Source organism: Eptesicus fuscus, chromosome 7, assembly GCF_027574615.1.
Source record: "Eptesicus fuscus isolate TK198812 chromosome 7, DD_ASM_mEF_20220401, whole genome shotgun sequence".
NCBI lineage: Eukaryota > Metazoa > Chordata > Mammalia > Chiroptera > Vespertilionidae > Eptesicus > Eptesicus fuscus.
In genome coordinates this window covers 31,002,322-31,016,252 of record NC_072479.1, presented here as the reverse complement: position 1 = coordinate 31,016,252, position 13,931 = coordinate 31,002,322, and the positions used below count along the sequence as shown (strand labels likewise).

Sequence of the window (13,931 nt, the reverse complement as noted above, 5' to 3'; positions counted from 1 at the left end):
TTAAAATTGGTTTGAGATTATATAAAAAATTTGTTTTTATTACAAAGTAATCCTTTTGCCCTGGCTGGTTCGCTCAGTTGGTTGGAGCGTCATCCTGTACACCAAACTCTTGCGCATTTGATTCCTGGTCAGGACACATAACCTAGGTTGCAGGTTCAATCCCTGATCTGGGAGCATATGGGAGACAACCTATCAAGTGTTTCTCTCTCACCTTGATGCCTCTCTCTCTCTCTCTCTCTCTCTCTCTCTCTCTCTCTCTCTCTCTCTCTCTCTCTCTCTCTCTCTGTCTATCTCTTCTTTCTCTCTCTAAAATCATTAAAGAAGACATATCCTCGGGTGAGGATTTAAAAAGAGTAATCCTTCTAATTTGAAAAGTCAAAAGTACAATAAGGTTTTTAATGAAAAACAGACCCTGCCCGCCTCACCCACTCTCTTAATAGTTCTGTTTCCCCAAAACAACCACTTTCATCTCTTTTGAGTTTTTCTTCTGCTATGGAAACTGTATATTGGACTAATAAGAGAGTGGCCCCACGCACGGCCCTTACCACTTGTGTGCCCTTAGAAAAGAAGTGGTGCTGATGCCCGCCATAACTTTCTATCCACTTTGAACAACATTGACTTTCGTGGAGACAGATTTTTGGGTCCCAATAAATGCTTGTGACCATTAACCATTCTCTTTAACCCATGTCCACTACAGAGATTAACACCCTTAGCACATTGTTTTGTTCAGCTGTGTATCATATAAATATTCTTTAGTGAAAATATTAATTTGAGAGTGAGGTGGTTAAGTGATCTTAGAATCTGAGATAGTGAATGAGAAATAAATTGAATGGAGCCAACCTGAAAAGAAAGCTGCAGCCCTATGGGTCAGGACCCTCTGCCTTAGTGCATGCATCTTCTCCTTGAGAGTTCTGAGGGGCACACTTGGAAAGCAAGATCTACTTTGGAAACTGGAAGAAAATTTCCTAGGGTGGCAAAAATGAAGAAGTGAGGCACATAGAAATCTGCTTTGCCTTTCCAAGTATGTAAGTTGTTCTGATTAATGTTTTCACATGGAAAACGATGGCATTCCGAGTAGCTAGCAGCTATTTCTAGTAGCTTGTGGGGAAGCAGACATCTTCAATAAGGTAATTATTTTAAGTGCATCTGTAGCTGTGTAATGTGCACATGTGTTTGTAATTATAGTTTGCGAATTTAGAATCAAGTGCCAGATTTATCGGTGTTCACATATTCAGCGAATGAAAAAAAAATCTATTTAATATTGGCTGCTACCTTCACAAATGTGCATTGTTTCAGAATTTGCAAAGCGCACCACTTGATAGTTGTCACCACCTACTGTCGCTGTGCAATGTGCAGCACAAAAGATTGTGGCCGGTACCCTAACAGGCTTATCGCTGAACAGAGCAAACGTTACTTCTTGGGTTGCCAACATGGGGCTCCAGAGTGTCTGGCCGTGTGGCGGTAAGACTTGGCATGTGTGAGTTCAGGGTTTTTCCTGATCTTTTAAGGAAGAAAATTATATGTTAGTGAGTACAGTAATATTTTCAGTAAGTAGAAATAACATGCTGTCAGGACATAATTTATGAGACATATTTAGTAGGTTATATACAAATTTTAGAACAGTGGGAATTTTTGGCTAGAAATTTATAGCTGTTTGCTCTTAACAAAAGTGTATGCATCAGAGGCCTGCATTTAAATACTTGATATGTATATTAATTTGCTTATCAATTTATTGAAAGTTTTAGGCTTTGTAAATAATACCCTTTATTTTTGGCAAAGTCAAAAAAATATCAAATGTGAGATTTGGCCAAAGTAATGCCTTAGATATACAATTTAGTTATGTGTGTGTACCGTAATTAGTTATGCTGTGTAATCAGGAACTAGTAAACCAAGTAAGTGTTTAGCTGGCAAGGCCCTATTTTGTAAGGAGTGGTTTATGTTGTAAATGAGTAAAAGGCTCAGTTTTAGTTCTTGGATCATGTTAATATATGCAAAACCAATCTAGAGCCAATTCTTGATTAATAGGAACTTTACCTAATTTGTAAGTCATGAGGGTTTCCCCCTCTTTTTCCTTGTTCATTATCTCCTCCCTTTCCCCTGCTCATTTTCATGTCAATCAGGGGTGATGTTGAGAAAGGTTTAGGGTGGGAGAGTGATGGAAATTTATTTGATAGTGATTTTGGCTGGTAGTTTTGGAGGTTAAGAATTGTTAAAATGTTTTGCTGGTGTTAAATTTCAGAATTAGTTGTTTATGTATTTAAACAATTAGTTGGCTTTCTTTACTTTACCAAAGGCAATTTCAAGTTAACTCTAGCTGTGTAATACTGGTTTAATTCTATAGCATGCTTTACTATGGATTTTTATATCAGAGTAAACATTTCTATGAGACTTATTAAAATTTTTTTTTTAAATTTATGGTTCCTCTTTTATTGAAGAAAAGCTATAACCTCTCTGCATTTTGGTTTTCACGATCTTTTAAGGCTCAGTAAAGAATTGAACATAGTGGTTATACTCAGACATGAGAACTAATGTAGGTCTCCAGCTGTGTGGAAGCATTGGTTTATCTGTATTTCTGTAGGCCACACAATTAAGTAATTTTATAGTTCTAATTTGGAATATTCTAGCACCCATCTAAAACACTGTTAGCTGGAGCTTAGAATATGATAAAACATAACATTCCTCTTGGGTACCATACCAATAGGTACCTTAATTGCCCTAAGAGGACCTGCTGTAAGAAAGTGTGGATGTTACTAATGCCAGCATCGTTATAGGATCTTAGTGAGCTGTACTTATAGAATTATAACAACAATTTATGTAATTATATAATTATAACATTGACGAATATATAATGAAACTTTAAAAATATTTTGAATTTAACTGTTCTCAGAGAGCATCTCTTTATTTTCTTCATAATACTTTCCATTTGTGAAGTATTTCTCATAATATATAAATACAGTTAAGAAAGCAAATTGAATAATAAAAATGATGAGTTAAGAAATGGTGAAAATTAGAAAACATTGTTCATTTTAAGCTTGCTGAATAATAAATAGTGAATTGATTGTAAGATGAGGATAGCATAAGTGTTTAAGGATATAAAAAATCACAGATTCTAATGCTATTTCAGTTCAGTAAACATGTATTGAGTACCTACTGTGTTACCAGGTATCATGATAAGTGTTTGGGATTCAAAGATAAATAAATATACAGAGTGCATGCCAGCTCCCTCTCTCTGCAGAATTTAGGGTTATGGATGGAGGTTGACATTAAGGAGCTACTTCAGTGATTTTAGGTGTTTTTTTTTTTTTTTTTTTGTGTGTGTGTGTGTGTGTGAGTTTGGAGTGTATCTTTCTAAGAACTATTTATGGGCAGTCAGTGTAAAAGATTAGTTTTATTTCATGTTCTTTTTTCTTGTGAATGATATGCCTTTGAATAAGGCAATTTTGAGGGAAGTTTTTTAGAGATTATGATTTTGGTTGTTACATGAGAGCAAAGTAGAAGCTGCAAGATGGGGCATTTGAAGTTAAGAGAAGTAAGGAACATAGTGACTTTAGGGATATTTTGCATATATTCTTTGTAGGGAACACAATGCAAAAGCAATTCTATATTTAAACTTCTGTAGTTCTTTATAGATTATAAAATGAGGCTGAGTGTTTATCCAAGTAAATATCTCACATTTACATAGTTATGGAACTGGTCCTTGAAATATGTGTTCCTTCAAATTTTAAACCAGGATGCAAATGGCAATGTTTATCCCATGAATATTAATAGAGGACCTTACTATAAACTTTTATTGAACACTAGTGTGTGAATTCATTCGTTTCTTCAATATCAACTGTGCACCTATAGAGTCTAGCCTTGGGCAAGTTATACCAGGTGTGTGGTAAATCCCTTGGCCTAGATAATGAGGAGCCAGATGAATAGATAATTGTTATTTTTCTTGATATTATGAGGGAATTATGCGCAGATTGATATATAGGTTTTCTATTTAAACTATGACCGTAAGTCCTAGTAGGCTCGGCTGCATTCTCTGCTCAGGGTCTAACAAAGGTCAAGTTGAGGAGTCAACTGGCCTCTTAGCTGGGATCTCTAGGAAAGGTTCACTTTTCAAGTTCATTCGGGTTGTTGGCTGAGTCTAGTTCTGTGTGGTTGTGCTGGCCTGGTGAGACCAGCACCACGTGTTAGACCAGTGGGGTCAGACCAGATCTTGGTTCAGCAATCTCAGTACTTGAGTTCTGGCTAAGAAAGAATTCAGAGCCAAGACTCAAAATGTAAGATAAAGTTTACACAGAGGTAGAAGAAGTGAGCTGCAGGAGAAATGGGCTCAGGAAACAAGTTACAGAGGCAGAAGAAGGGCCCTTGGGGCTTAGGAGAGAGGAAGGTAAAGGTAATGCACCTGGGGGAAGTAGAGGGCGATTGGAAGAGAGGGAGAGCATCCTGGGTCCTCCATCCTAAGGGCTTTTAAGGGTGTGATTTTAGGGGATGTCCCAGGGGAGGATCTCAATAGAATATTGATTAGTTTTCTAGGTGTGTCTTCCAGGGTCAGGGTCTCCACTGATTGGTTGGTGCCAGGACATGGGGTCAATAGTCATTGCAGTGGGTCCTGATGTCAGCCACGGGACTTGCTTTCTGGTTTTGCTGCTTTTCTGGGTCTGGAGCTTAAATGCAACTGAGGCCTGGATTTGATTCTGGCCAGAACCTCATTGTCCTGGGGGCTTAATGTGGGGGTCTATTTGACAGCTCCATTGTTGGACCCTCCTGTAAGAGGGTTTAACCTTCATGATTAGCAACATGCCAGGGAGGAAAGGTCAGGGGAGGGTCCAAACTGCATGAGCAGCAATATGAAATGTCAGGGGTTCTGAACTGCATGACCAGAGCTGTTTTGGGGAGGAAAGGTTACTCTGGGGGTGCGGTCCTTGTTTTCCCAGTTTTGCTGGTTGCTGGGCCCCCAAGGGCTTTCTGCACTGGTGACTTTTTGTACATGGCCCACTGTCCTTGCTCTGCTCATGTCTGTCTAACTGCCAACCACAGTTGTAGGCCTGAGGTTCATGTTTCCTTGGTGGCAACAGCTGGGGTCCTGCTCTGTTCCTAGAGGGCACCCGCATTCCTTCTCATGCGGCTTCCTCCGTCTTTAAAGCCAGCAGTGGTGTGCCACGTCCTTCTTGTGCTTGGGATCTCTCTGACATCCCTTCCACTACCAGCCACAGAAAACACCTTGCTTTTTAAGGCCTCATGTGATTAGGCTCGATCCACCCATATAATCACTTTTTTTGCCATAATCAGAGGAGTGACACAGGGGTGGGGGAGTGCACGCAAAGATCATAAGGGCCATCCTAATATTCTGCTTATCACAGTTGTTATTGGAAACAGAAGAGAAAACACCCAAATCCAGCTAGAGAGGTTTAAAAATGGCTGTCTAGAGTTGGCGATGCTGAGCTGCCGGGATGGGTTAAAGTCGAGGTCTCTACTTATTTGCTTTGTCATTATTATCAAACCAATATTTATGGTGACCTGTGTTAGGAGCAAGTCATTGTTCTGTCAGAGACTCGTTTCCCTCAGTCATCAGATGGGGAGAGTGATATTTACTTTGAAGGGTTCTTCTGAGAGGTGGATAGAAAGTCCCTGACAAAGAGGGGTGCCCATAAATGGAGCTAAGAAAAGAGTCTGAGATTTGGTGCAGGTGGTAAGGAAATATTGACATAGGTTAATTCATACAGGTATTTATTGAATCCTGTATAAATTAACTCAGCACGGCTGAGTCTAGGAGGAAGTAAGGAAGATATTGATATGAGCATAAAATTTTAAGGAGGGAGAGCCGCAGTGCCAAAAACTCAGTATAAGATAAATTATATGCTAATTCAGTGCTTAAAAAATAAGATTAATGCCCCAAAATTTATAATGAGCCAAATATTAAAATAAAGACAGAATCAGTAACCATTTGTGAGCCATATTGCCATCTCAGGCAAAAGGAAAAATCAGTAGTTCTGAGTCTGTCTTTATTTAAACATTTTTTTGGCATTAACTTTGATTTTAAAAAATATTGTATTATTTTATTTATCTTGATTACAAGTTTTAAATTTTGTTTCTGAGATGAAAACCTCTAAGTAGAACATAGAAGTATGAAATAAATGGCACAGAAAATTCAATCAAAGTTATACTTAAGTTTGAATATTATTTTGACTACATTTAAATATTATTTTAGGTTAGCATCCTGGTATTCTTCTCTGTAGTTCTTCTATTTCCTCATTTATTAAAATAATTATCAACAGTTGTTAAGATAATTAACTTTTTTTTTTTTAACCAACATGTCCTATATATAAAGAACAGAATTCCCTTTTTTCTTGGAGTTGCTTTAAACATTTTCCAGTGTCAATAAAGTCCCATTAGCACATCCATATAATGACAAATCTGTCAGCTTTTACTTTTTTTGTTTAATTCCTCTTTGATATTTTTATTGTTGTTCTTTTAGCTATTGCATTATTTCCAGTAATGTGATGGTTTAGGGCATCTACAACATAATATCAGAATGACTTTTTTATTTTAAATCTTTACTCCATTATGTTTTCCTTGCATAGCCTTGTCAGAAAGACTAACATTTTCTGTGGTCTGGGCATTATTCCCGTGTTGGCTATTTAGTCCCATGATTACTGTATTATTGCTAGCATTTTAACATTTCTGAGAAGTACCAACCAAGATTGCCACTTGCTGTTTTGAATGTATTCCATTCAATAGGCTTTATCTAAGAATAGATAGTTGGAAAAGGAAAATATTGGTTGCTTCTGGCTAATCCAAGGTGGAATGAAGTCTCTAACTTTAATGAACATCACAGTTATACCTCTTTTAAGATCCAGTAGGGAGACTTACTAATTTCCTTTTTACTTTAAAAATAACAAATACTCCATTTGTATAAACAAATATACCAATGATTAGAGACATTCTTAAATCAGATAAAATGTAAGCAATTAAGGATCAATTAGCATTTATGACCATTATAATAAAGTGTTTATCAGGGGAACTAGTATTAATTGACTGAGGGAATAAAACTTCCATTTAGAAATGGTTCTGAATGATTATAAGCATTTAATGACACATTAAATGAATATTTTCCTTAATAAAATTTTGACTCAACTGGTAAAATTATGGTATTGTGTAATCTCTGTCCTTTTGAGAAACTTAAAACACATTAACATAATGATAAATTTAAATAACAGTAAATATTAACACTAATTTAGCTAAATAATTTCATCCTATATTATGTTCAACTGAACAGTCTAACACATGCTTTTTTTTGTGTGTTTTTTCTTCCTAATGTCAGGTCTGACTTGACACTAACTGGGAGAGTAATGTTAATAATTACAATTGTTTCGTGCAGCTTAGTTTAGAAATGAATTTGAACCTATACTCAAAGCATCCACACACTGTGAGACTAGATAGTTCTGTTTACTGCTTTAAGGCAACGACCCTGGAAACTTTAAAAAATACCCACATCATTAATATATTTATTTAAAATGGCAAGCGGCTCTGTCTACCCCAGGAAAGGAGCAGGAAGTAGATGCCACTGTAAGCAACATAATAGGCTTGCCTCTTGGTTTTGTTTATATACATATTGCAAATAGTTCAGGAAATATAAATGGAGAAATAGAAGTTGAACATTAAAAAAGTACAGAACTCTCCAACTGCAGTTTTGATTGTTTGTAAAGAAATTTGAGGTTGACTTAAATCTGGGCTGCTCAAACTTACTGATAGTAAGCCACAAACAACCAGCCTATTGAGGCTTTTTGAATGCTTTTCAAAGGGGGAATATTTTACCTTTCTAATGCCTAAATACCAATGCCCGAAGGGAGATAATTCCCTGATGTTCTTCAGAGGACCACATTCAAAATAAAGCATTTCAGGGAATGATGTGGAACAATAAATATATGTTGGGAAAAGGAAAGAAAGTCCATTGGTGTGGAAGGCAAGCTTTAAATTCTCTCTCAACTTTCCCAATAATTTACTAGGTGACATTGAATTGCTGTGGTATTTTTATTTTTCTGCTCTTGGAAATTTCTAATAGTTTCAAGTTAAATAAAATAAGTCATTTGATCTAGTACAGTGGTCGGCAAACTGTGGCTCGCGAGCCACATGCAGCTCTTTGGCCCCTTGAGTGTGGCTCTTCCACAAAATACCACGGCCTGGGTGAGTCTGTTTTGAAGAAGTGGTGTTAGAAGAAGTTTAAGTTTTAAAAATCTGGCTCTCAAAAGTTGTACTGTTGATATTTGGCTCTGTTGATATCAATTGTTGTACTGTTGATATTTGGCTCTGTTGACTAATGAGTTTGCCGACCACTGATCTAGTATAATTAGTTTTTTTTTTCTTTTTTCTTGATTTGCAAGTTTGAAAAGAACAAATGACTGTGATTATTGTGTTCCCTTAAATTGTTATGTCAGGTGACCAACCTATACTATCTTTAGTATAAGACCACATCTTTACCAATGGTGACTTGTTAGAGTGGGTGTCATGGAGGAACTGATTTTCATCCTGCGCTTTAAGCTACATTGTCAGACTTTTTACCTTTCACTTAACCTATGAGGAGGCTATGTCTTGTGATTTTAATTATGAAGAGTGTCTGTTGCTTTTTAAATTTTGTGATCACTTACTGAGTGACAGAGACATTTGCATTCCAAATGATTGCATAGGAATTGTTCATATTACTTGTTTTTTTCCTTAGATAGATAGACACAAGCAACAGGATGGCTCTGGTGTTCATTTTAGTTTTATAGTGTTTTTCAAGTTTTATTGCTGTGTGATGAGTTTTATTTAAGACAAGGGAACATTTTCCTCTGAGTCACTTGGAATAAATTGTCTGTTGACCTCGTAGGAAAACACAATAGTTGAACATGCTCTCATTCATATGGAGTGAGAATTCCAGATTATTTACTACCAAATATTTAAACATTTTGAGGCTATTCTGGCAAAGCAGAACCAACTATTTTTGTTACTTATTTTAATGGCAGTGGTACCAGTTTTGATCAGTGGTGAAAAATTCGTAAGATTAGCTTTAGTAAGTCTTCTCTTCAGTTAATTAAAAATGGTACATAGAAAAGTGTTTGAGTTATGCTTGTCCTATGAATGAATATGACAGTGATTATATGAATCTTATTGGCAGTGTTTTAAACAGTGCCAGGCATGTTTTGAACCCTTGAAGACTAGCCACTTTGTGGTTAGGTGTGGCCATGTGATGTAGTTCTGGACAATGGGATGTAGGAAGAAGAGGTGTGTCTAACTTGATGCCCACCGTTTCCTTTCCCGTTTGCGGTTGGCTAGAATGTAGGTGTGATAGTGGGACCAAGATGGGTCGGAAAGCAGATGCCATGAGTCAAAAATAGCAGAGCAGCCCTGGCTGTATGGCTCAGTTGATTGGACATTGTCCCTTGCACTGAAAAGTTAATGGTTTGCTTCCCTGTCAGGGCACATACCTGGGTTGTGGGCTCCATCCCTGGTAGGGGGTGTGCAGGAGGCAACCAATTGATGTTTTCCTCTCACATAGATGTTTCTCTCTCTCTCTCTCTCTCTCTCTCTCTCTCTCTCTCTCTCTCTCTCCCCCTTCTTCGCTCTCTCTAAAATCAATAAGAAATCTTTTTTTTTTTTTTAAAGCAGAGCAAAAAGAAAGGAGTCTGTTGGTGTCCAGTATTATCAGAGCCTTGCCATTTCCAGCACTAGAGTGTATATTTATGTAGGTGGTTTGAAATCCCATCTTGTTTATGGGTTATTATTTTGGGAGTTCTATTTACTTTTGCCGAACCCTATATTAAAATCTGAGACAAATTTTGTAATCATTAGTCAGGAGGCCAGGATAGGCTAAATGAATCGAGCAATGATTGAAAGGACCATCTGTTAGAAATAGCTGGGGTGTAATTAAGGCAAGAGTCTAGTTTTATGTGGATAGGAGATACTATATCAGGAAGACTGACTCAGAAAAATGAAAGAAAAATAGGAGGTATATTGGAAAGAGTATTGGAGTTGGCTTTATAAACCTGTGTTATAGAAACAACATTGTTGCTTACTATTCCTTGAGCTCTAATTCTTTAAACTATGAAAGTGTGATTGATTGCTATAAAGATGAAATGGAACATGTATGGTAAATTGCTTTGTAAACCATATCCTGGGTAATTAGCACATTAAGTAGGTACAACTTACGGGTTGAAATCATAATGCAAATTTAAATTATGCTTTCTACTAGCTATTTAAAATATGTTCAGAGGGGAACGTTTATCTCCCATTATTAATGAAAATTCTAGCAAGTCCTCTGACTTTTCTGGTACTAGAGAGCCTTTTAATCCCTTTAAATTGTAATTATAGTATCAGTTGGGAAGAAAATCTTTGTCTCTGGTGGACTTTGTTAGAGAAGGGAATCTGTATTCTGGAATGGGGCTGTGTGTGATAGGAGGTCAAAGATGGGCAACCAGTGCTTTTTGAACAGTTTCTATGTAGCAGGCATAGTTCTAGCACAAAACAAGACAGAGAACTCTTGTCTCTTGGAGTATACTTCTAGTGGCTACTTCTTTCTCCTTTACTGTTTCTTCTGCCATTCACCAGGTGCTGTCATAGATGCTTGTGAACTAAAATAATATAGTGTAAAGGGTCCACAGGAAAGTTCTTTTTTTTTTTTTTTTTTTGTATTGTGGATTCACACTGGCTTTGTAAACCCTGGACATAACAGCTATTCAGAGCGGACTCATTATCTTATGTGAATCTCCAAATCCATGGGAGCCGTCCCTGCTGGGACCCTCCAGCCACAGCTTCCCTGGACTGTTTCGTTTTTCTCTCAGACCAATGCTTTGCCCTCAGCCCTTGTGTTGTGGTGACCTATGCCACAGTCTTTCTCTATTAGTGACCCTCCCAGATGGCCTTCTTAGGTGGGACCCCAAGTGTCTCCAAGCTGACGCTTCTTTCTCCAGACCCACTGCTAATCCATGGGGAACATTTGCCCATCTTTGACCTCTTCTGAGAAGCGAAAAACATCAGGTACTTCGCAGACACAGCACTTTGTAGTGCTGCCCCAGGCCACCTGATATTTCTCAGGGTAGAGATGCGAGTAAATGGTGATTTCCAACTCGGGGACAGCTGTCATAACTAGCTGTCAGTGTGGGCTTGCGGTTCCTCTCTCTTGAGGTGAAGGAGGTAGCACTCTTGTTCCTGTTCTCAATCTCTTACCTGATACTTCTGGTCCCATCAGATCAACAAGGACCCTACTTTGCAATTTGCATTTCAGTTTTACCTCCCTGTGTATCTCATACTTATCATCTGAGGCCTGGAACAAAATTCTTATTTTAATATCCAGTTACACATGCTTTCCAAATATAAACGTTGTTTATTTGTGTTCTCTCTCAACAGGGCTTTCCTGGGGTATCAGTGCTTGGCCAGATTTTTGAAGGTTGGCCCAGATGTACAGAGAAAATGGAGCTCTTTTATTACTCCATTAACTGATCTGGCCTTCTTTGCTTCCTGGATATTAGGGAAGGGAAACACTACGTAGTCACATGGAAGGAACTTGGTCCAGCGAAATGAAATGATAGCTTTAGGTAAAATGGGGAGACTCTAGGGTCTGCCTTCCTATCTGCACCCCATCAAGAAGTCATCTGGGTGAATGGCGGAGGAAGTGGGACATCGGAGAAGGGTGTGGGGTCCTTAGGTCTGCATGGAGCCCTTGGAATTTTCATTTATTTCAGTTGCCGCTATTATGTGATCAGGATAAGTGATTGCTGAGATGCAACTAGTTCTGTTCTGTCTGTGTATTGAACAAATCCCTTTGTTTGGATGCCAGTTCTCTTTTTACATACATACATACATACATACCTACGTGCATACCTAAATGCATACATATGGTTTTTAAAAAATATATATATTTTATTGATTTTTTTTACAGAGAAGAAGGAAGAGGGATAGAGAGTTAGAAACATTGATGAGAGAGAAACATTGATCAGCTGCCTCCTGCACACCCCCTACTGGGGATGTGCCCGCAACCAAGGTACATGCCCTTGACTGGAATTGAACCTGGGACCCTTGAGTCCACAGGCCAACCTCTATCCACTGAGCCAAACTGGTTAGGGCTGTTTTCTTTTTTTTTTTTTTTTTAATCATTCGTATTTCCCCTCCTGGGTAACATAAAATTCTGGGGCCAGTGCATACCATGTAGAAGCCCTGGTGAATCTAGTATGGTCAAAGATGACTGTCATTACCCCTAATACTTTAGGGCTCCTCCTAAAGCAGCTCCCTTCCCTAGTCAGTACAAGACCACAGCATGTACTTGACTTTTGTGAATCTTCTGTGTTCTGCATCTTTAAGATAGATAGATACCTGCTTTCTTTTTTTTTTTCAATTTAAACAAGAAGTTTATTTAAACAACAAGACACTGACTTGAAGGGAAAACTATCTGGGATTCATTTTTTTAGAGTAATTTATCCCTACTTAAAGACAGATTGCCCTACATGTAACAGCTACGTACAAAAAAGTTATAAAATTGTCCTTGGTTTTACAAAGATAAATGAAAAACATTAAAATTCTCCAAACAAGGTATGCAAGAATTTTTATGTTGTCCTTTTTTTGTTAAACAGTGAGAGGAAAACAACTTACTGGAATCCTATATAATAAAAGCCTAATATGCAAATCAACCAAATAGCGGAATGACTAGTGGAATGACTAGTTGCTATCACCTGCACTGACCACCAGGGGTCAGACAGTTAATGCAGGAGCTGCCCCCAGCCCACAGGCTCCAGGCCAGCCTAGGCGGGTGCCAGCAGTCCCCCCCACCCCCCAGTCTCCCCGCTGGTCCGTCACCCCACAGATCAGCTCTGATCGCCGGTCAGGCCTAGGAACCCTACCGGTGCATGAATTTTATGCACTGGGCCTCTAGTATAAAGATAAGAGCTGAATGAGCATGCCACTAATGGAGAAAGGGGGTGTTTTCACAAAACCAGTATTTTTTCCCATCCAATATCCATTTGATGTCAATCAAAACATACCATTGACCATTTAGTTAAAAAAAATGCAAATTCTTGTGCACATCCATCAGTTACTTTATGTACAATAAAGGAATGGGGAAGGGGAAAATGAAAGAATAACGAAAACTATACTGTGGCAGTCAGATGTGTTAAAACCCGATTGCAGTTTTCTAACTGAGAATGTCTTCTTGGTCTGGAGGAACAGAGTTCCAGGGTAAAGTAGCAGGTTCCCTTTTTAGTAGACCCCTCCTGTCTGCTGCTGGAACACATCAATTGTATCTTCATCCTCCATTTCCAACTGTGCAGGAGTGTGTGTTTCATTGATTGGCTGCCCGTCAAATCAGAATCTGATCTGCCTCATGACAAACCCTGTGATTCACAATAGGCTTTCCTTAGTTTACTAAGTGGTGTGTTCCTCTCAATCTTAAACTGCACCACAGAACCATCCTGCCCCGCCACCTTCAAATTAATATGATCGTTGTTCTCAGTCTTGACTCCTTCCTTGGGCTTTCCATCGGCCATGGCGAGCACCAGTCTCCTCAGCTGCCGCTTCACAAAAGAGGTACCAGGTCTACCCAGCCAGGGTGACAGACACATGCTTTTATTTATTTATTTTTTTTTCTGAAGCTTCCCCTGTGTCATGTCATCCTTGTTCATATCTCCAGCTTCATGGCTAAGCCTAAGAGACAAGGGGACCTAATCAGGAGGTCTTTAAAAAAATATTGTGATACCTACAATATGTACATTATTTGTCATCATCGTATAATAGATAAGAACAGGAAATAACTGGATAACATTTAAATGAGAAGAAATTAGAATTGAGAAATAGCTGGCTTCTAAAGAAGATGGCTTTCCACTATATCCTGTATATTCTTCATTCCCTGGGTCCAGTCCACTTTATTACCTCTTCTTCACCATCCATACACAGACCATGTCACCTCCTTGCCTCTA

The 13,931-nt window shown here is 38.3% G+C and overlaps 2 protein-coding genes across 2 annotated transcripts in view; one reads left to right on the top strand and one right to left on the bottom strand.

Moving 5' to 3' along the window:
- TMTC2 (transmembrane O-mannosyltransferase targeting cadherins 2) overlaps positions 1-13,931 on the top strand; it is a 415,782-nt gene that overhangs the window by 39,934 nt on the left and 361,917 nt on the right. The window lies entirely within an intron of this gene.
- Positions 13,206-13,503, bottom strand: LOC114232328 (small ubiquitin-related modifier 2-like). The gene is given in 2 exon segments (XM_054718818.1): positions 13,206-13,343; positions 13,346-13,503. Coding segments are annotated over 2 exon segments (285 nt in total). The 5' UTR covers position 13,503; the 3' UTR covers positions 13,206-13,215.